The 23,761-nt window shown below is 30.9% G+C and overlaps 3 protein-coding genes across 8 annotated transcripts in view; 1 reads left to right on the top strand and 2 right to left on the bottom strand.

Moving 5' to 3' along the window:
- LOC144854208 (SH2 domain-containing adapter protein F-like) overlaps positions 1 to 23,761 on the bottom strand; it is a 219,523-nt gene that overhangs the window by 184,238 nt on the left and 11,524 nt on the right. The window contains exons 1-6 of one of the 5 annotated variants that reach the window (XM_078712125.1): positions 22,212 to 22,346; positions 18,419 to 18,599; positions 17,534 to 18,088; positions 17,236 to 17,383; positions 14,597 to 14,716; positions 8,790 to 12,868 (exon numbers count right to left, since the gene is read on the bottom strand). In XM_078712125.1, the coding sequence (XP_078568251.1) occupies positions 12,685 to 12,868; positions 14,597 to 14,716; positions 17,236 to 17,383; positions 17,534 to 18,088; positions 18,419 to 18,599; positions 22,212 to 22,229 (1,206 nt within the window). In that variant the 5' untranslated portion in view covers positions 22,230 to 22,346 and the 3' untranslated portion in view covers positions 8,790 to 12,684. Of the gene's footprint in view, positions 1 to 8,789; positions 12,869 to 14,596; positions 14,717 to 17,235; positions 17,384 to 17,533; positions 18,089 to 18,418; positions 18,600 to 22,038; positions 22,172 to 22,211; positions 22,347 to 23,761 lie in introns of those variants that run through there. The other 4 variants (XM_078712124.1, XR_013614535.1, XR_013614536.1 and 1 more) reach the window with 4 other exon arrangements.
- Positions 38 to 3,355, bottom strand: LOC144854034 (epoxide hydrolase 4-like). Its single transcript, XM_078711914.1, has 6 exons — positions 3,076 to 3,355; positions 2,456 to 2,580; positions 2,039 to 2,121; positions 1,528 to 1,726; positions 1,254 to 1,420; positions 38 to 874 (listed from the first exon to the last, which is right to left on the bottom strand). The coding sequence occupies exons 1-6, from the start codon at positions 3,280 to 3,282 to the stop codon at positions 621 to 623; spliced, it is 1,035 nt and encodes a 344-aa protein (XP_078568040.1). The 5' UTR covers positions 3,283 to 3,355; the 3' UTR covers positions 38 to 620.
- On the top strand, positions 3,889 to 8,794 carry LOC144854216 (transmembrane 6 superfamily member 1-like). 2 transcript variants are annotated; one of them, XM_078712135.1, is made up of 8 exons: positions 3,889 to 4,260; positions 4,489 to 4,586; positions 5,328 to 5,431; positions 5,827 to 6,031; positions 6,239 to 6,340; positions 6,774 to 6,866; positions 7,095 to 7,214; positions 8,281 to 8,794. In XM_078712135.1, exons 1-8 carry the CDS (start codon positions 4,053 to 4,055, stop codon positions 8,470 to 8,472), a joined length of 1,122 nt encoding a protein of 373 aa, XP_078568261.1. In that variant the 5' UTR covers positions 3,889 to 4,052; the 3' UTR covers positions 8,473 to 8,794. The 2 variants fall into 2 exon arrangements, with proteins under 2 accessions (XP_078568261.1, XP_078568262.1); XM_078712136.1 differs by lacking the exon at positions 4,489 to 4,586 and having other exon boundaries at positions 4,105 to 4,260.

Genomic DNA, 23,761 nt, shown 5'->3' with positions numbered 1-23,761 from the left:
TACTATACTCTATTCAATTTAGTACACATTAACAATATTTAGGACTGTAATACTGTACTTTATTGATATTTTCTTTTACTCTAATAATTCTGTAAAAGTTTTTTTTATAATTAATTTACTTACCACTGATTAACATAAGTAACCAAAAGTATATAAAATAATATATTTTACACTGTAAAGGTATAAAAATGTATATTACAATCACATATATTAAGCGTATCCCCTCCTCCTTGTACAAATTTAAAGTCCATACATGTGACCATTAGAGGTTAAAATATCATAATTGCACCTACTGTATTTTTAAAAACTAGTTAATTACCAATACCTTACCTAGTATACCATTTACAATTCGATTATAGGCTGCTAATCTCTTGTATGTATATATTATGTAGACATACATCATCTATGTCAGTAGTAAATTATATTAGTACAAAATGTGACCAATTTCATTAATTATTATACATCATACCATGATCATACAGATATAGGCTGCAACTTCTTAATCTCCCATGATTATGTAGACCTATATCTTTCAGTTTTACATTATATTAGTACTAAATTTAAACAAATTGCAATAATTATTATACATCATTATCATACGTCAGCTCAATATCTGCTATCTACCCTTTCAGAAATTCACTCATTATTCTATTCACTTTGTCTGGAAAGTCTTGTTGTACCCAATGACTGGCGCCCTCAACAATTTTCAAAGTGAAATTGTCTACATACTTGTCGTGTCCCTTGGTCATTTCTATTTCTAATGCGCCATCTTTGTCACCCCAGATAAGAATTGTTGGGCATTTAATTGGTTTAGATCGTAATGGCTTTGTTTGCAAGGCTGATCGATAATAGTTGACAGCACCAGTTATAGCACCTATAAAAAGGAAAATTTAAAAAAAATTTAGAATACAAAAATACATCACTTTAAATGTAGAAATTCAATGTTTCATTGTTGTGAATGTGACTTTGTTGTGTCTAATTATGCCTGGACAAAAATGAAAAAATATCTAAATAATGTGAATTTAAAACTAGATTTATTGTCCCTCCTTCAAAAAGAAACATATTTACAGTAGAATCTACAGTAGAAAAGTGATCTTTGAATAAGGATGGTTGTAATGTGCATTGATCATTTCATTCTCTGGAAAGTGTCCCCTTAAGACGTCTCAAAAGAGGGTTTTTTTTTAAATATTTTCATGACTGTAGGAGGGATTTTTTTTTTTACACAATTTATAAAATGAAATTACTATGTAGACCTTGTTGAGAGAATGAGAATTTCATAGCCTCCAAGTCCGTCAGTGTGAACATATCTGGAGTCCTGATTCCAAAAGACTTTCCCATGAAGGAACCCTTAAGGAAACTGTAGTCCTTTGCTCTCAGCATTAGCTCTGGCAAATAAGGAAGTTGAAACAAAAAAATGTACCTGTAGGGAGAACACAAATTACAATTTAATGTCCCAAAATAAAATACCATAATAACCCATAATTTATTCAATCAAAATATGTATAAAAAATCAAGAAAATAACAAACCACGATTTCCTAAATTGACTCCAATGAGATGCTATGTGCTTTGCCAAACGATCAGGGTGAGCAACATTGTTAATAATCAATTTATCAACAAGTTCAGGATACTCCATCGCAACACACCATGCAATCAAACCTCCCCAGTCATGGCCAACTAACACACAAGAACTATACCCCAGTTCTGATATAATGTCTCGTATATCATCTACAACAATATAAAAAAACAAAATTTGATTAGCCATGATCTGCTGATCAAACTGAAAGTATGAAACATAATTTTAATAAAGGCATAGCATTGGTTTTTTGTAGTATTTAACATTATATTATGCAAATAAAACTCCACTGCCAAAGACTTTGAATTGTTTATGTACAATGTCTCACGTGTGCTTATCCTGTGGACAGGGTTGTTACATTTAAGGAGGACGGTGATTAAATTTGCTTATTTGTTAGTCTTGCAATTTTCCTAATATAGTAAAAAGAAAGAGGAAACAGTAATGCATTCATTTTGTTTACTTACCAGTTAGGATTCTACTTGAGTAATTTTTCATGCCAACAGGGCAATCTGATTCACCATAACCACGCATGTCAACAGATACAACTCTATACAGTAAAAGAAATAGACAATTCATCAGTATTTGAGATGACATAATTTTTTTATAATTTAACTGCTACGTAGGTAGTTTTGTGACAGAGAGGTGAGTAAGTCAGATGGTTTGTCCTATACTGATGCAATTGTACTGAATGCTAAGTATATTGAGAACCGAAATAGTAATGCTCGAGTGAGAGTACACAACCTCCGGATAGTCAAGGAAGAGATAAATAAATGTGATTGGGTTGAACATGGACAACAGGCCATAATACTGTACACCAGAGAAAGTCGTTTGAGCCATCTTCTATTGATTCATTCATACAGTAAAGGCAATAAAAGCTATACCTATATTCACTCTTAAAAGCCTTTATCTGGTATCGCCATGAGTACCAGCATTCTGGGAACCCATGTAAGAACAACATCAAAGGCTTGTCTTCATCTCCAGCAGCAACATAATGGATACGAATGCCCTGAGGAAAAAGAGAATTATGTATATATTGAAAATTAATAGTAGTAAATACGGTACATTTTTTAAAAAATCCCTTTTTTTTTTTTTTTATAATTTTTTTAATTACTACAGGATAAAACACAAATAAATGTAAAAGGAAAAGGGCTAATTAATTGGATTGTTGATGACATTTATAAAGAAATATTGTAGTAGTCCTAAATACTACAGTACTACTCCTATATTCACTGCTGTACTTATTTTATTTTCTTGATAAAAAAAGTTTGTCAGGTACAGAGGGCGCCTTTTGTTTTTACTAATTTAATTAACTAGCCACACACTAACAATAGAGAAATAGTATTCTCGAACACAGTTGGTACCCCTACTAAAAATAGCTAAATACAGCAGTTAGGCTTAGGCCATTTTCACTCTTATCGCTAGTCCTCCTACTTCTACGAGACGACCTAATAATATTAGTAATAAGGTAGGCCAGGTGGTGGTTTAAACCGTTCTTACTTACTGTTTGCAGGTTCAAAAAGCCATGGGTTCCAAGCGCTGGGTCGTTCATGCATTCTGGTCGAGACGTGCGTGTTTCACGATGAAAGAAAGTCTTCGGACCGCATTTAATTATATCACACAATATAGCAAATGAAACAATTAACCCATAGTAAACAGCGAAAATCCATTGAATTAACCACTTTGTAAATAATTTTAATAACTTAGCCATTTTGTATGTGTTCTTCTGCTGTTTATGTTTGCACTAATGACACGACAAAAAAGGTCCGTGGGGTGGTTCATGATTTTTCGTGGTGTCTAAAGGTTACGTATGGGACGCCGTATAATTGTAATACTTATGGTCGGTGGCGCCATTCACATGGCCCAAAATAAAGCGTGCTTTTTTTTTTATTTTCCCTCCGTGCTCGCTCATCATGCATTGACTTTCTCATAAAGTCCATTCACATGGCCCAAAAAGAAGCGTGCTCTTTTTGCCTCCGTGCTCATGCATTGACTTTCTCATAAAGTCATGAAAAGCGTTCCATACTTTCTAATCGTGTAGAAATAGATAATTCCATTTTCGTTGGATCCTATATCATTTAAAAAAAATTAAAGTATATTTCCTGATTTAATTTGCAAAAAAAATTATAAATATAATGTATAGCATTTTTATATATTTATTGTGATTAAAAATACCAAATACATTATTTCACGGTAGATACTATTTATCAACTCGAAATTATTGTTTACCTGTAGGAATAATGGGAATGTCCATTTTAGGTCGCCCCTGGTACGGTTACTAGTGCAGTTTGTTTTTGTGTTTGCAGCACAATTTATCGAGGGAAGTCCGAAGTCTAGTAGTACGTAGTGGAGAGAGTGTGTGCATTTTGGATTTCTGTAACAGTATATAAATAGGCCTAGGCTTTTAGGCCTAGTTGTTACCTTTTCTTCACATATCTCCCGTGCTGGGTACAGTATACTGTATTAAGAAAGAGATACACTATGGCTACAGCAACAGGAGTGTTTTTTCTGTCGATAACGGCTGTTCCTGTATGCTACAGCATGAATTTAATGAGTAGTATGAACGATCATCGCTTAGTTTTTGGCGGGGCATGCCTTATTCTGGCTGCTATCATATTTTTGTCTTATCTCATTATCAGCCTCACAACAAGCAAGCACAGCAGAAAACCAAATGATTTATTTTTCTATGGTAAGTCCAGCAGAGACTGGTAATTATTTTGGCTTTTTCACACTTTTTTCAATTGGAATTTAGTTTAAATTAAATTAGTGTTTTCTTGTTCTTTTAAATTTTTTTTTTCATGGCATCAAATATCTACTTTTAGGTCCTACACTACAGTATGCCTGAAGTCTGTTTTTAAATTTTATTTTATATAATATTTAATATTGAATTATTAATATATTGTTGGATTTTTTGCAGTTTTCTCGTTATTTGCATTTACAAGCGTTGTTGATCTTGTTATTGGATTGGAGTTAGATGGCATTATTAATAATTTTGTTGCATTTTATCTCAAAGAGGTTAGTAAAAAAGCAGTAGTTGTTTAGTAGTCTGCTTTCAAAGTACATTAATTCAATGTTCATCTACTTAAACCATCTAGACAAACTCTTTTAGCAAAAACTACAATGAATTAAAAATGATTTAAAATATTAAATGGATAAATAAACCATGATTAATTCTCTTTAAAATCTTGTGAATATTCTATTGTTCCTTCAAAATGTGTAAGCTTAGTTTATTCATGATGGGTAGATGATAATAACACTAATAATGCCTCCCTCCAGAATAAATAAGGTTTAGCCTGCAATTCCATATGTCAATATGTATGGCTTTGTTTGTCCTCTTCAAATATGCACCCTAGTAGACAAGCATTTTACTGAGAGCCTCAATAATTATGTACAGATCCATGGGAGCTGATTTGCACTGAATAAAGTACCTAATGCTAAGTTATCAAATAAACATTATTTAGAGTTTTTTCCCTTCTAGTTTGTTCTAAGCATGGAGGAATAACACGTTATACCTCCATGACCATGTTCTAAGCTAAAATACTTTATAATATTTAGTTTTGAATTTTACTTGTTTGTATTGGTTGCTGATCTTTAGAATGTTGCACTATAAATAAGAAATTGATGTAAAACAAAAACAACTATATTAAGCATCATACTTGGTTCTGGTTTACACAATAGGAATAAGTTTAATTATAATCTTATATCAATATTTGCGGTGTAATTTTACTTTGTTTAAATATTTTTATATTTTTAAAGGGTGAACTTTACTTGAACACAGCCTATGGAACCATGATTAACTATTGGGATGGCACAGCCCACTATTGTATGTATCTCGTGATGGTGACAGCCATTGTGTGGAAGTAAGTTTGGTTTGGTATTAGTATTTAATTGTTTTATTTAAAATTGTCATCAAATTAAAAAAATAAACTGTGTGTCTTGCTAGTATAGACCGACGATGCGTAACCCCTACTTTTTCTGGGTTCTTTAAAAGTGAGCACAAGCCAAGCGTGTACACTGGACCTCCATATTCACCAGAACTATGGTTGAACCTGTGCTGATTGTATAGCTATGTTTTGCAGTGTCACTAATAATAATAATATAATTATAATAAGATTTATAAAGCGCACATATACACAGTGCTCAAGCCGCTTAATATTCCTCAATTATCCTAAAAACAAACAACAGTTTTTCAATCCAATGATTTCATTATAATGCCTCAAAACAATAATAAGTTTTATCTTGTTCTTCTCTTAAGCCAAGGTTACCGTGAGATTGGTTTGTACTGGGTTGGTTCTGTTATGAACAGTATCGTCGTCTTCCTGCCTGGTAACATCGCTGGCAAGTTCGGAGCCGATCTCAAAGCCTCGTACTTGCTTAACATGCCCTACATCATATTTCCACTTCTTGGTGCATATAGATTCCTTCAGAGTAGAAAACCTGTTAACATTCCAAAAGAACAGGTAGGATAGGACAGAGTCATTCCAATTATTACCAGTTCTCGTCTATTTTATTTATGTACAGCACATTGAGAGCTTGCTTGTATGCGCTATATAAGAATAAACTATTATTATAATTATTATAAACTCTCCTGGAAAATAGGATGTAATGTATCTACAGGATGTATGTTCTTATTTTTGTAGAATTTTTAATTAATTTCTTTTTTTCAGTTAAAGTTACGCCAGAATAAAAGCATATTTCAAAGGCCATTTGATCTAGTGATGGTGATTTATTTAGTGTTATCTTGTGCCTTCTCCTTACTTAGAATGTTGGTAAGTTATAACTGTAATACCAATATTATTAAAGACACCTTCCCTACAATTTGTGACGTTTTGTAAAAGTAATACATATATATTACTTTAATAACATTAAACCAGGTCATTCCTTGTCTTAAATGTACGTTTTATGGTAAATTATGATAAAAAGTGAGAAACAATGCACTACCTAAGTAGCTCGCGGCGACTGACCCCTCTAAATAAATATTATTCAATGTACCCATTTATGTTAATATCTGATAACACGATAATACAGTACTATATAAAAATTGTTTTACTTTGCCACTAATTCAACCTTCTACAGAACAATTGTTACAGTGATTGCCACATAATTTGTATGGAAAGCCCAAAATGAATTACTGTATCAGAAATAAAAGACATTTAGTTTAGTTTGTTGTAATGTATTTCGTTTAATGTTTTTTTTTTTCAGGCTGCAATGGACAGTCCAATCCCATTTGCTCAAACTTATGTAAAATTTTATGAACCATATCTTTTGGATCCTGTTATTTATCCTAAACTGCAGGCAAGTGTAACAATTATCAATATCTTTATTTCAACATACTGTACGTATAAATATTTTTAGTAGTAAAATTACTATTGCAGCCCAGAGACCTGAATTGCATATATAATTTAATACAAATTGGAAATTGGTTATATCTGAACAAAAAGGGTTACAAAAATACATTGTATATAATCTGAGGTCGGAAAACTTCTCACTTTTCAATCAATAAGTATTTATTTTCTTCAACAGATGCTTGTGTACTGGTTTTACTTTACGCCATATAGATTATGTGCAATATATGGCCTCCTTTATCCAGGCTGTGAGTGGATGTCAGATTGGGCATTAATACATGCTGGTGCAGCAATTCAGGTGAGATTTAACCAATGATATTATATAGCCGAAGGCTGGATGGCAAACTACAATGTTATCGTAGTTCAAAAAGTGATTCTCCATGGAGAGGGAACCAACCAACAAGATGGTGGCTGCAATCGACCAATCAGATATGCCCTATGTAATACGCACTACTATGCGCCTGTGTTGAGCCTGTCTGCATGAGAACAATACACAACGCAGCGTGTTAAGCATATAACTTGAACGCATTCTATATGATCCTCGTATACAAAAAATGCGAGATTACCAAGAAATTATTCATTCCATTGCGATTAACAATATATTTAATTTTAAAAAACTTCACTGTGCTTTGACAAGAATATGTGTTGTAATTTATGTGGTCTTAATGTATTATATTAGATTATTATTTTTTATATTAAATAACGTTTTTGAACACATTTACGGCCGCCATCTTGGTGGTTACCCCTCCCGTTGGAATCACTTTTCAGTCTGGAGTACGCCCTCTAGCCTTCGGCTTATTACATCTCTCTAGATTTAACACAATCATTCAGTTATTTAATGTAAGCACATTAATGGGTGTATAGTCATGGTTTTATGGTTATCATGACTGATTGATACATTGATTGATACATGTTGGAGGAGGTATGCAGGTAGGGATATTGGCTGTAGGCACCACCATACAGACTGTAAATTGATATATCCAGATTCATGTTTATCGATGCAGGTTAGCTGGTTAGCAGACAATATCAACAAAGTTGATGCTTATTGGGCAAAGACAATAATCAATAATTGAGGTTAAAAAGTTGAGGTTTATTTCAAATTGATTTCTAATTTTAAATGTTCCTTTTACAACCATCCATCATTATTAAAATATAAATTTATAAAGTTATATAACAACAACCATGGATGATAAATGAGGTACAGTATTCGGCATACATTGTGTATTGCAACTTTTTTTTTTAAATAAACATGTGTCATGAATTGTTACAGAGCAATCTGTACATTTTGCATTACGATTTATTGAAAATTCACTTATTATCGCAATATTTAAACAGATAATTTAACAATAAAAGATATTTTTCAGGGTCAATTTTCTCACATCGGATCATCGCTTCATTCTAGGACACCATACATCTTGCGGGTTCCTATCAACACACGGCCTACATTCTGGGTTATCAATCTCGCTCTACTTGTCTTCCCACAACTGTTGGCATGGAGATGTCTCACCAAACCAGCCTTCTTTGTCAAGCAATCAAATAAACCAAAAACAAATTAAATGTCATCTATCCAATAAGTTATATTATGATGTATAAATAGGGTATTTTTAATCAATAGATATAAATAGTTCATATGTAATTTTCTGATTGCAGGACATGGACACGTTCCTGAGAAACAATAAATATGTTTTATAACATTTATTGTAATAATTTTAATTTCATGTGTAAAGTTTTACTAGTAATTGTAGTATTTAATTATTATTATTATGCAATGGGGCAATAGTAATTCACCTATTGACAATTTAATCATAAAAATTATAATATGATTGATAATTTTTAAAATAAATCATTTTATAAAAACAAGAATCAATCTTTTAATAAAGTTAAAAATCAAATGGTTGTCTGTCATTTATATGAAAATCATAATCAACTAAAATATTCTATAACAAAGAAAATGCGATGTTGAACTCACAATGAACACAACAGAATATTAAATTCTGTACAAATGCATTTATTCATGATTGTATTTTTTTATTATTTTATTTTGGTTTAAGAAGACACCTTAAAATGTACATACAATCATTGCCAACATTATAACGCATTATTGTGCAATATTCAGATTGACTATATAACATGGGCCAACCTATAATAAGGCTAGTCATCAGGAAGAAACATTTTTACTCAATTATTTTAATTTGTATACGTACATTTGTTATGTAATAATTTAAATAAAATCTAAACCAAACCTATTTACACCGAGCCCAAATTCGGTCCGGTCGCCGAATAAACCTCAAAACTAGGTTTTTTTTATTATCAGTTATCACACATAAAAAATACCCCTTTCACACTGCTGGGGAATGTAAAAGAGGTATCCTTAAACGCTACACCCATTTTATTTATACAGTCCTTGGAATCTAGGCTCTGTGTGAATGTAACTTAACTTTAGTATATTACATACATACAACCATAGTTTATTTTTAACAAAACAGCATTTCAGAATGAAAATGTCAAAGATCATAGAAGTTGCTTATCAATGTTAATCTTTAAATAAATATGTATCCTATTAAATGATTATTACTTGAAATGAATAGGTCATTCTTGTGTCAGCTGAAATATTAAAAAAACACCTCAATCAAAATATAGCAATTAAATGAAGTTTATTAATATAGAACAATTTTAGTATAACTATACAAACACAGTATTAGAACAAATAAATTGCACAGATAGTAATAAAAGAAAAAAATCTATAAAACAAAATTACACATGTAATAATAATTCTTTAGCTTAAGCATTTTAAGCATAAAACATATTTTCTAAACTATTATCTATTTTATTAAAATTACAAAGAAATTTCTTTTACACTTTAATGATATATAATATTTTGTAAAATTGAACAAAAACACAAATAACTTTGAAAGTAACATTACAATACTATATTTTGTTCATACATGCTTTAAACGAATGAATTAATTATACATGACTGATGCGCTCTTAGGTTAAATCCTATGAAAACACATCTTCACTTTAAAAAAAAGATATCGTTTATTTGCCCCTCAAAATCAAGAAATAATAATAATTACAATTCTATCAAAATAAAATTAATAATTAACTCAAACAGTATTAAACAAAAGCGAAAGGTTTGAGTAATTTGCAGCAAATATACAAGGGCTGTAATGTAATTGTTTATTTTTTAAAATCATAAATAATTATGCCTTTTCATTTCTGTTATATTACATGATATAAACATAACTAAACATAATTTTCGTCCAACAATATGTTATAACAATCAGTTAGAAACAGTTGTTTTTGTTATTATACCACAAATACTTATTTACAAGTATTATTAAAGAAAAATAATATTAAAAGTAGTAACAACTCATGAATGAAGCACCCAGATGATAAAAGAACAGAAGCACCAATAACATAAATAAAAACAGTAAATACAAATTGCCATAATGAAAAAGCACAATTTGGAATGACTTAGAACTAATGGAAAATAAAATAAACCGTACTAAAAAGTGATTTCCTACTTTAATCATTTAAGAGTACAGTTGACCGTCTCAATACTGGACTCTCTGAAAAGATCTAATTATTTATTACCATTCAAAACACATTTTGAATAATACCATTTCTGGAAAACTCAGATACGCGGCCAGGCCAAGGGCGTACACTACTGAGAGTTAAATGTACTTACAAGAAACTAATCAACTCTTCCAATTTTAGACATCTACAAAAGTGACATTCTCTATTATTTCTTATTCTTTGAAATGAGGGCAATGCGGGCCAGTTCAAGGGTGTCCGATTTTTTGTGATTTTCCTATATAACATTTTGCAAATGGCACTGTCAAATTATTCAGTTTAGGTATGTAATCAGACAGGTGACTTAAACAATATCGAACCTTTAGCTTTTGGTTCAGTGCAACATGTTCTTAAATTTACAATAAATTTACAAAAGAAAAGGAAAGAAAACAACAAACTTAAAAATATATAGTACTACACTGACACACAGAAATATGGAGTGAATATTAATACATATTTGTATTGAGTTGTGAAAATTAAAATAAATAAGCAACAAGCATTGCAACACATAACAAATCTGTAAAATTGAAAATGCATTACACACTTATTTATGGATATTAAACCAACAAAAAACACAGCATTCCATAGTTCAGATCATGTGACCTTTGCGGAGTGTTAAACATAAGCAACCTCTACATTTATAAAGAGTCGATTTCTATTTTCCCATATCCATGCTACCGTCAAATTGAGTATAAATAACAAATAATGTAGTTATACATTTTTTTTAATGCTTGATTTATTCGTTACTCTATATTTGACAGAACATACGTCAAATTAGTATATAAACTGGTGCAATGTATTTGGTATTATATTATCCCTGGCCATTCTCTTTGAAATAGCATGAATACTTAACAATTTAAATTTCATACACTTAAAAATTACAAAACTTAAATATTAAAAATAGATTTGGAACTTATTCACATCAAAACAGATGATCCAATAGCATGTTTTGTCTTCATCCAATCTTAATATTTACAGTATCATTGAATACAGTACATAATGTGGAAAAATTATAACTGCTGCCCTCTATTGGCAAAAACAAACATACCAAAGCACTGCCCTCAACGAAAATGATGAAAGAAGAATTATTTTGCGACCATATTATATTTAACATTTAAATTCAAACAAAAAGTAATACATGCAATATATTTTTGGTTTTTCTTATTATGGATAAACTATTTAGATTGTAAATAAACGTTTATTTATTTACTCCAGTAATTTACAGACTCAATGATTCAATGTAAAGGATATCTTAAAAATCACATAAAATCATGAAAGTCAAAAATTCCAAATAATTTAATTATTTAATTTAACTTTTTAATTCAAGACGCTACAAATAATACATCCAATATTTTAGGCCCATATATTTGTCATTATTTACACGATGTGACCTAATTAAGGAAGCACAGAAAATTCAATTTGTATTTAATAACCTATGCTCTTAATACTTTCATTCTTACATGACCAGACATTCAATGGTTTCATTGAGTAATTACAGAGGTAATCACATTATTCAGGAGATATTTGTTATTTATTATGATTAATCTATCTGAAAGATACAATAGATGTCTGGCTGTGAAATAAAGGGCTACACAATTTTTATATATCTATACACGTTTCTGTACTGCTTACTGGGTGGATAGTCATATACAAAACACAATAGATTTGAAATGGAGTGACTAAAACCTTGTACAATAAAGGGATTGGTCTATAGCAACATCGCTGTGCATTATCATAATAAACACCACCCATGTTTTTTGTTGCTATGGTATCTTCAATCGACAGCACTGTCAGAAAAAAACTGCAAGTAACTGGTCTGTCTGAATAAAGAAGCTTAAATCCTGACTCGGTCAATGGATGTCTCTTGACTGTATATATTTTCTCAAAAAATAGCCCTCTGCAAAAATCACATTTTGATTGAAAACAAGGCTCCCATCAACATCTTGGATGCTAGATTTCTAGAAATAGCAGTGGACATCATAAGCTGGCTAAAGAAGCTTAAGCTATTTCAGGATATGAGGTCAGAAGCATTTCAGAAGCACCTGTCACGGCTGTAAAAGTCTCAGAAAGAAGGCACCTATTCCTGATGCTGCCTTAGTTGTCATCAGACATCAAGGAGTATGTTTCTTGTATTTGATATTAACTGCCAATGGCTACAGTATTAAGGAGGCGGCATCTTTATCAATAGAACTTCAGAGCAGGTTGTCATGAACAGAATACAGTAGCATCATGTGCTCTGCACCTTTGATATTTAGTTTATGTAAGGAATAATAACTGATAACACTTGGAATTGATTTAAATGGTTTGCTAAATTCTCCCAATATATATCCTTCTTGGTGAAGCACTATCTTCATATGCATATAGCCTTTGGCACTCCTGCAATAAACAAAAAGGACATATTTAAATTTCAAAAGACAAAAAAAAAAATCACTTTTTATAATGTCATTATCAATATAAAATAAAATAGTACCCCTTTTTAGGGGACATCTTTCAGACACAACAAACCATCTCCTGAATATGGGTTGTATATATATATATATGGGATGCCATGTTCTTTCCAATGGTATGTCTCCATTAACAGGGATTTCTCCTGATAGGAGTGTCCCTTGAATAGGTGTGTACAAAGAATATATATATCACATTAAATTAACAAACAAAAAATCAAAGATTATTTGTCCATGATATTTATAATGTTGTTGTAAGTTTTTCCAAAAATCTACTATTATATACAAGGACATTTTTTAATTACTTGCTCTACATGAAAAACGAGATTTGGATTTATGTCAAAATGGCTTATAAACAAATCCATGCTTAATGTTTTGTTGAAATTACTGTACAATATCACAAGTAGTGATTGATAGAATTGTAAAATAACTAATATGATGCAAAATCTGTACATTCCTTTATGACATTCATGGGATTGTGTCTTACTGTTCATGGTAACGTGAGCATTTATTATAAAGGCGAACAATTTTGATATGTATACATTTTGTAGCATGTTGTTATTATTTTTTTTAATCTAGTGTGGGCGTCAAAATCCCCAAAAAGCCACTATAAACAATTTATTATTTTGCATTTGTACTTCTTATTGGCAATATTACAAATGGAAAGCAAAATCATATTTAAGATTCTAATATATTTTCGAGTTCCATGTAACATTCATAATTGCATATATTCATAGTAAATTTTAAATCGATCAATTTAATTTTGAAGGACTGTTATTACAGAATCAAACTTCTTCCTGTTTAGTCAACTTTAATTTTCAATTATTGTCATTTATCATAGCTTAAAAATGAATATCATATAAAGCATGTCACTAAGGCTATAAATGTCAAACAAATCATCATTAAGTTGAGAGAAATCAAATTGGTTGTAGTATGATTCCTGAGTATTGGATAAGTACAACAGGAGAGAATTTGAAAGATAAAGGGATAAAGTCCAGCAGGTTTTGCCAGCAAGATCTACCAGTATAAATTGGCTACAACCGGTATTAAAATGGTGTAAGAAAACACTTATCTAGTAGTGGTAGGAACGCCTAGCAATTAAAAACATATTTTGTTGATTAAATCGATTAAGTACAATATATTTGACTTTGTACTTAGATTTGATACCTTATAAACTAATTTGAATTTTTCATGATGTTGGCTCAGTAATATTAGGCCTGGCAAATTTATTTCAATATTGTTCATAGCAGCAAGTCCGGGATTCATAGTGCATTAATGATTGGCAATTTACCAGTGTACATGACTCAGCTGCCAGCATATCTCTTGGATTGCAACCAACATGTGCTGAGACATAACAAAGGTAATGAAACGCATGGGATACAAAACATATTATTTAACGAGAGTTGGCATCAAGAATATTGTACTATTATTTTCAATGAATTTACTACATTTGCAAAGTTCTTATTTGTAATTTTTGTATCTTTTCATTTTACTTTTGTGTAAATCAGGACAAATAATTCCTGAAACTGAAGATGATAGTGATAACAAACGTATTGCATAGAATAATATAGAAATATGGTTAAAGAGATTATGGCTATGGGTTGTGGAATTCTCTCAAACAACCGCTCAGCCACTTGATTGAGCATAAAGATAAACTCACTTTAGTGACAATGAGAAATCCTTTGCACTGCTTTCACTCTGGCGTACTAAATAGCTTCCCTCACGACATGACTTTAATTTCTTTTCTGCATCGCATCTAGATAGTTTACCGTGGTACCATCTATGAAGAAGGAAAAAAAGTTATTTTTTTAAAAGCTAGTTGAAGTTATGACCAAGGCATAGATTATACCAACCCCAACATATTTAACAGACTTTGTTGCATTATTGGTAAAATTATAGGAGTACAGTATAACATTAACAGTCGTTGAAAAATAATAATGAGATGTTTGCACACTGAATGGGTATATTAGCTGTTAGGAACAATCCAAATAGCAGCTGTATTAATTTCTGTATGATATTATCTATCCTGTTATCTACACAGATAAACCATTTCAAAAATAATATCATATTGACAACTAATGTCTGTTGAATATTGAAGTAAGCTTCACATGAGATGATAAATGGGAATGTTTTACTAAAGTTTTTCTACTACTTTGTTTTGTTATTTCATTGGTATGTTTTGTTGTAATTTCATCAGGTGTGATTTGTTCATTTAAGATCTGGAAGTAACACAATGCAAAAGAAATTCTCAAAAACATAAATGAGAATAACGATGTAGCGGAAAGGACATTCTTTTCAATATTTGTTTCTATAATATCTAATATTAGTTCATGGATAATAAACACTAACTATTGTTCATAATACTACAAAATTTAAATATAACTTTTGAAATTCCATTGGAATTAGAGACCACTTGATTGTTTTAGACTTCCTTAACCAGTTGTCCACTTCCTTGATATTTTATATTAAGTGCGTAGGCGATTTCCTAAATGACAAATCTATTACTTTCATTATTGTAGTTTACACAATTTAAATATGAAAAACATAATCCTCTTTTGGTCATAATTATAGAAACATAATTAATGTTCTAAAGGAACATAGCATTTATGCAAACTACTTCCCTGTTCTAAAGTAATGTACACACATTAATATGTATTACCATAAATAAGCACTGCACCAAATTATCTCAGTGTCAATTAATGAACAAATAACCAAGGTAGTAACAAATAACAATCACATCTTCTAATTGAAGATTCTCAGACCAAACCTACTTTACTCAAAGAGGTTAAATAAAACTAGAGTCTTAACTACAATAGCACAGCTCAAAAAGTGATCACCCATGGGGCCGAACGATAGAATATTGTTACATCAATCGGCAAAACATATATGCACCGCTGTGAATATTGGGAGTAATTCTTATAGTATAAACCTGGTATGCAACAATTTAAATTACTATAGATTCAATTCAATGTTTATGCTTAAGTAGTTATATATAATATCTGTCCTAATATTAATAACATAAAAGGCCTTTATCTTTAATATATCATCTAGAGACACAAAAGGAAATGGTGTTGTATAAAAACAAGTATGGAATCTGAAATAGATATTAGCAAGCTGTAATTGAAGGAGCTAGGGAAGGAAATCAAGTGCTGTTAGACAATTCTACCCATTCCATAAGGACTCTGTTCAACTGCTCAATTAGACATTCATCCTGCTTTCATTTTAGTTCAATTTAGTCAGTTTAAGCTCGGGTTAATGTTTATTTAGAAATTGATATCAAGATGGACCAAATACAAATTTTAAGACTACAGCCAAACCTTTTTTAGGGGACACCTCTATTAGGAAGACATTTTTTGGGGTATTAGTTCAGATAGAATAAATGCATGTAGATTTAAATGTTGACAAATATATGAATGATACAGTCTTGTGTTAAATTTATAAATATAGTCTTATGGGGAAAGAGGCATATAGTACATGTATGTGTACAGAAGCCCTAAACTATTATTACTACCATCAATATTATTGCCACAAACACATGTTAAAGCAACATAAACATGCTATAATCCCATAAAATTACTTATATAATAATAAAAAATATAATAATATGTTATCCCATGTTATTGCATGAAGTTTAATATAACTCTAATGTTGAACTGGTACCAAACAGTAGCAAGGCACATTTTCACACCTAGTGATATGAAAATTTGAAATTTAGCTAATGGATCCGAACACTACACTAAGTATTACAAGTTTTTGTCATTATTTTAAATCATTTTCCCTCTTTCTATGATGTTTTAGTTTACAGTAAATCATGTATATTTTTTGTACATATGTGGTCATAAGGGTGAAATAAAATGTTTGCAATTTCAAAAACTTGCAGATTATAAGTTACAGACAATGTCTACAGCCATCCTAGAAATGACTGTTAAACATAAGAACAATTACGTGTTGCTTTGTGGTGGCATGTAGATATAATTAAATAAATTGCACTTGATTAAAAAACACAGATATTATCGACAACATGGGAAACTATGTGTGTCGTTTAAAGAGTGACATTAGGGAGCTTACGATTTGTGACGACCTAGCAACAAGTTAGGTCATGTCAATCAATGTGTTGTCAGTGGTTGCCTAGAAACCCTCAAAACTGTGTTGAGTTGGGGAGTCAGGAAACATGTCCTCAACTTCCTCACATGCAAATGATTGGTTGTAGCAAATCAAAAGCTTTCTTATAAGAATAATAAGCATCATTGAATGAAGTGAAATAACAGAAGAATATGTAATTTAATGAATATAATATACCCTTGCTCTTGTAGTGGTTTATTTGGATCCACAAATTCTCCTACTGGGTCTGGTTTGGTTCTCATAATTTCTAAATGTAAATTATTCGACGTTGGTTTATTGGAACAGCTACTGCTACGGCTCATTTGGCTGTGTTCTCTATTGCCTCCTAAAGGAAGAATTTCAAGTTATAGGAAATCTTTAAAAAAAAAGTTGCTTTATTTGCACAAACACTTAGTTGTGTTATACTGTACTTATAGAAAACAAATAGAAAATAAAAACTATTTATCTTAAAAATATTGGGAATACCGATACATACCTTGTGCAGCACGATTCTTCTTCCATTCCCACGGCTCATCATATTCAGTTTGAGGTCGATTATCAGTTTCTGGTGTCGGTCTTACTCCATGATTAAGACCGGCCACATCTGACCTACTTCTAGACCTTGGAATACTTATTTCTACATTCGGTGAGGTAGCTTCTTCTTTGGCCTTGGCACTACGCCTCATCTGCCATTCCCACGGCTCATCGTACTCGGCTCTTGGCCTCGTATCCGATTCAGGTGTTGATTTAAGACGACTTCTATCTTCAGATCGAATCGTGGGAGCATTGTAAGCTGTGCTGGTAGGAACTGAGTGTGTTGGTGGTGTATTATTATTTTTTAAAGGAGTTGGTTCGGTAACTCTTGGTGATAACCGTCCATTTTCTAATGTTAATCCATTGTGATGTGTTTTTACTTCACCCATTGGTGTAACCATGTTTTCAGGATGCTCATGTGTCAGTTTAGATTTTCCATGGAAACTAAGTCGTGCATTCGGTGCAACAGCTCCATTACTAACCCTAGCACCAGCCCCAGTTCTTCCTCCTGCTGCACCTACAAAAAGCACATAATCTATATTATGCCACACATATTAACGCAACCAACTCAGGATAAATTTACAACATTTCTGAGTAATGTTCTACAGGTTTTATTGCTTGTAATGCAACCTGCTCACCTTTATTGATGTCTACATTAATGATGTATAGTAATGAGCTAGATTAATGGATAAATACTCCAGAATTGCATAAAGTACCGGGCAATGTACTTTCTATTCCATACTCAACACATTTGTCTTATTTTCCCTAATGCTATACACCAGGGTCATGAACAAAGGTATCTATTTAATAGGGGTTCTACTAATACTATAGTCTATTAACTGCTTACCTTTCTCAGCTCTTTTACTATAAGGCTCATATGGTACAGAGTAATCATCCTCAGGGGGTTGTGCTACTGGGGTCGGAGGTTGCTCAAACTTATTATCTTGTGGTAAGCTGTAACAATTCTCCTGTTCCAAGGCTTTGCGAATATCTTTGGGGTCACTGTAGTCATCCAGTACTACGGTTGCCTGAAGACAAAATATTTAACATTTAAACATTTATGGTAAAAAAATCACAATATAAAATTAATCCTGAATCAAATAAAGTAGAAAACCTCTACCTGTAATTAAGTAAGCACTTTACTGTGTACATTTATTACTTCAGCATTGTTTCTCTCTGTTTACATACAAAAGTATAAATACTACATCATCCTCAGTTTATTTCCTTATATAATAACATAATTTGTTTACAAAATATTGAATCTTTATAGGACATGCATTTAATTGCTTAATGTAGTCTTCATTTTTACCTGACATTGATTAATGAACCTTTTGGTTTTTATACAAATAATGATGTTTATCATTTAACATATTGAAAACAAGAAGAAAACAATAGACGGTATAGTGATAATCATAAAAATACAGAAAAAAATATATCACTAATAACAGTGTAGTCCATAATACAAACAGTGTAATCAAATGATTACATCAAAATAACAAAGATCTTGAAAATATTAGAGATCATCTTTGCAGGTCATGTCCTTAATTTTATGTCTGGCATTGACTCTGCCAACTGGTCTAACAATTAAATCTACAATTCACTAGGCATCTGTGATGGTGATTTATGACAACTTTCCATTCCTCCTCAATGTAGTCATATCTATTTATAGTAACACTGTATTGTAGATATTATCACTTGCACAATCAATCCACATGTATTACTTTCACAGCCAAAAAGTCTTGGTCCAGATCAATTACCGCAATATTAGCGTCTTACAGCTCTGTGTGAAAGGGGCTTTAGAGTCACAAAAACTTATGATGCAGCTGTATTTTGAAAATAAGGAGATAATGCATGTTGATCTCGGGAGTGGGGAAGGATTGAGTGTTTTTGAGTTTATAAAATAAAGTTAGAGTTCATACTGTTTTATTATTTTGCTATGAGTTGCTGACCGGAAAAGTTGGGGGTGGGTTACTATTTTCAGGTGCCTAATTTAAGATTAATAATAGTAACCCACTACTCTAATAGTAACCCCCCTTCTAATAGTAACCCACCCTAAAAAACAATCAAAGAATAATAACACGGTGTTACAATTACGGTAGAAGATTTACGGTATTTGCTATAATTAGTCAAACTAAACTGAATTGTATAAAGACCCGGTCTACTGTAATTGTGTCATAGGTCATTGAACATCTTTAAAAAATGCTTTTTGTGGGTAATATTGTCTTAGCCAAAACAACAAATAGTACCAGTAGCTCAAAAACATCCCTGGTTAAAAAACTCACAACATTTTCAATCACTAAATAGATTTAAACATTTGAAAGAAAGATATAATTTAAACGACAAATGATGCATTAATACGATACTGTAGAGTAAGATGTGCTTTTTTGGCAATGTTCAGCAATAGTTTCTAACTAAGGTTAAAGCAACAATACAATATAAACCTTCCCTGAATAAAATAACAATGGTATTTAATAGTTAATGTAATTATTGTATATATATAATATATTGTGTACATACAGCATAGAAACTGTGATGTTAGTCTTTAACAACACTGTGATGTATATTTGACAAGAATCTCGACACTGATGGATTTGTACAGATCAGGATATGAATTAACAACAACAAAGAATTCCAAGGTCTAGTTCCAAATAATACTAAGATTTAAAGTAATATTTCAAGAATTTAATACCATTTCATTGCCAAAAAGCTGAACAATATAAATAAATCCTTCCTTTTTTTGTACAACAATTTAAAAGAAAGGATGCCGCAACAAATGTAAGGAATGGGTATTAAAATGGAGTAATAATTAGTATTGCATACAGTATTATTATTCCATGTTTAAACATAACATTTTCTTGTTCTTTTTTTCTACAGAACTTGGAAGTGAAACAGAATTTTAAAAGTCTGATTTTAATAATTCTAATTTTTCATATTTTTGTGGGACAACACATTTTTGAATAAATGGTTATAAAGAGAGGATTTTCAAGTTTGATGCTTGGTGAAATTAATGCTGGCGAATTAGAAAAGAAAACTTATATTTCCCATCACATTCTTTTATTTGATTATTCAGTCTGTATTTTAAATTTTAAAATAATAGAATAGATTATACCATACTAATATTGATCATGACTCTGTATGAGTCAGTTGTTTTCATGACAATGGTCATTTTGCTTTGTGTAAAAGGACAAGGGTTGGACATTCTAAAGACAGGAACCTTGTATTGTAACCTACTTAATAAGAAATGACCAACTAAAATCAGGCCAAAAGTTGCAAGCGATAGTTTGGTAATAATCTTTAAAATAGATTATTACAGTATATATTATTTATTACAGTATATATTATTTATGAATGTTTTACATTGAACTTGGTAGATTTCCAAAGAATGGTTTGTTTTGCTTTAATAAACATAAAAGAAGCCAACATTTGTAGATCATTCACAATTGTGCGGCCTTGACTATTAAGTATTATTTAGGCCAACAACACGATGATTTTTTTTTTCCATTAAAAACTAAAACATTTTTATTAGTTTCTGAATAAAATCATGTGATGATTTTTAAAGGGTTTCATTGTTAGCAAATGACTTTCACTGTTTGTGCTGTATCAGTAATGAATGACCCAACTATGAAACCATACATAATTGTTATGATACTGACTGTACAATTGAATTATGACATAATGAGCTAAATTGATTAAAATCTATAAATTACAGAGCGATTTAGTGCATTACTTTAAAAGGAATTGTTAGATACAATTGTTCTGACCGCAATAAATGGAAATGGAAAATGTTTGACATACAATCTATGGCAAAACTACATAACTTGTTATTAATATATTACTCTACGCCACAACAGGAAATAAAAACATTTTAATACAACATACCTGTACATAATGTAGTTTATTGCCTTATAATATTTAGCTGCTATGGCTATATTATTAATAACTTCATTAATCTTACTTTAAACAGATGACAGGTTGCAACATATTTTTTATAACAATATTAAGGATTAATTAAATAATAATACCACAACATTCCAAATTAAATATTATTACTATCTTGTTTACCACAATGTTACAAAATATGTTTAAGCAACAATTGATAAAATAAACATAATTACTGTAATTATTACTCAACTAGGAATCTAGGGCCTGTTTCTGCTGAAAAATTTCTAAAGAAAGATTTTCTTCTAAACCAGTTTTCTAAAAAAGATCTCATTGCACCTAAAAAGTGCTCCAGGCAAACTGTTTTTAAAACCGTATTTAAAAACCGGTTCCCTTAATATTAATCCGTTTCTGCTGGCAAGAAAATAAATAAAAACTTTTATTCTTTTGCTCAGCAGCAACAGGAACTACAGTAACAGTTTTATATTTAGTATTTCCAACTAAACATTGAAAACAAATTATTGGTAATAATTTGGTTTTTTTTTAAATGCAAACTGAAAATATATAAAATCACTACCATTTACTTACAAACTTCCAGTTGAAAATTGAATTGATTATATGACTAGCCATCCTACTGTACTGTGTGTTAAACGTTACAACAATCACTAACTACTGAAGAACACCAATCAAACTAGTATTACCAAGACAGACCACTTAGTTATATACAATACCATGTCCACAGACAGGATATACGTCAGTACCTTACGTCTATTCATCATTGGGATATTCCATATGCAAAGCTAATCCAAGTACGTCAATAAGTATTTGTGGCTTGATCCTCCTCCTACCACCAGCACCAAGTGGAACTAAACTCCTCAGATTGTTACTGACTAGTGTTGAAAGATACCTGCGGCTTTGCTATTTAAATGCAACTAACATAAGTAACTTATATCAAAAACGAAACAAAAGTATCGATTTTATCACATGATTTTTATATTTTTAAGTTTCAATTACATCATAAAAATTAGCATAAATCCTTGATATGTACATTAAAATAAAGCAATGCTAATCATTTGACGGACAATATCATTTTATAGAAAAATGGTCAGCTGACATTGACAGGACACTATGACATCATAAAATAGGATTACAGTAATTAATATTTGTATAAAAATAAGTTTTACTTGGCTGATGATATAAATTTGAAAGAATGGTTAGCCAATACAGTACATATGACATTTTTAAACAACAATTATTGATAATTATTTTAAAAATATTTTCTACCAGTAACTTAGGTAACTTCATTTAATTCAATTTACTTGTTGCTTTTGCACTTTAGTTTTAGTTTCTATTCAAAATTTCCAAGTATTAGCTATGCAGATAGGGAAAGCATTATTAATCTTTTATTGAAGCCAAAACAATTAATAAGCCAACGTTTGTTTCCTCCTAAACTACATGACCAAAACCTACACCGTTTGAGATGAGGCAATTCCCCATTTGGCTATGTTATTAATATAGCACACCGTTTTTTGCAAAAACTTTATTTTTTTTAGACAGGTCACATAGAGAGGTTATCATAAATACACTAATTAAATGGTGTCCGTATTCATACAAATGACATTACTAATTTGGAATTGTGTTAAGTGTTTACTGTTGTGATGTCATGTTCTAGATTACTGTATATTTCATATTAAATTAACCTGGATGAATGACTTCATAGCTATGTGATTACACCACATTTGACATTATGGGAAACTTCCTACTGTTGTGTTGGATAAACTTGCTACTCTAAAGCTCTGTATCAAACTTTATGTGACAAAAAAAATGTGACCAATAACACAGAAAACTAAAACAACTGTATCGTGCAATATAGGAAAATGCACAAGGAATAAATGGTTACCTTGAACTTTTTTGACAAAGGAAACAGGAACATTTCAAAACTGGACACAATTTGTATGTCAACCATCTAATTGACCTTCTATAAATTGGCTAGCACAGTAATTGAATCACAAAATTGATCATAAAAGTATACTGATTAGGGATCATATTAAAATTATGTAACTGCAGTTACTACATTTTTCACTTTTTTTTTAAAGTTTATGATGAGCAGTCACTGAAATAAATAGTGTGAGTACTTAAAAAAAACCTGCTTAACAATTGTAAAAACTACTGTAGTAAATACAGTACAGTATAATAATTTTGACATGTTCTATTAAAATCAGTATTAAACCAGCTTTTTTCAATTGGTTCAGCTTGTGATGTCATTTTTTAAATACAAAAAATGATTGAAATTGCAACTTTTCTCTTAAAT

The sequence above is a fragment of the Antedon bifida genome, chromosome 10 (genome assembly GCF_963402885.1).
Source record: "Antedon bifida chromosome 10, ecAntBifi1.1, whole genome shotgun sequence".
Classification (NCBI taxonomy): Eukaryota; Metazoa; Echinodermata; class Crinoidea; order Comatulida; family Antedonidae; genus Antedon; species Antedon bifida.
The sequence above is the reverse complement of the archived record's forward strand: the minus strand, read 5'-3'. Positions and strand labels throughout refer to the sequence as shown.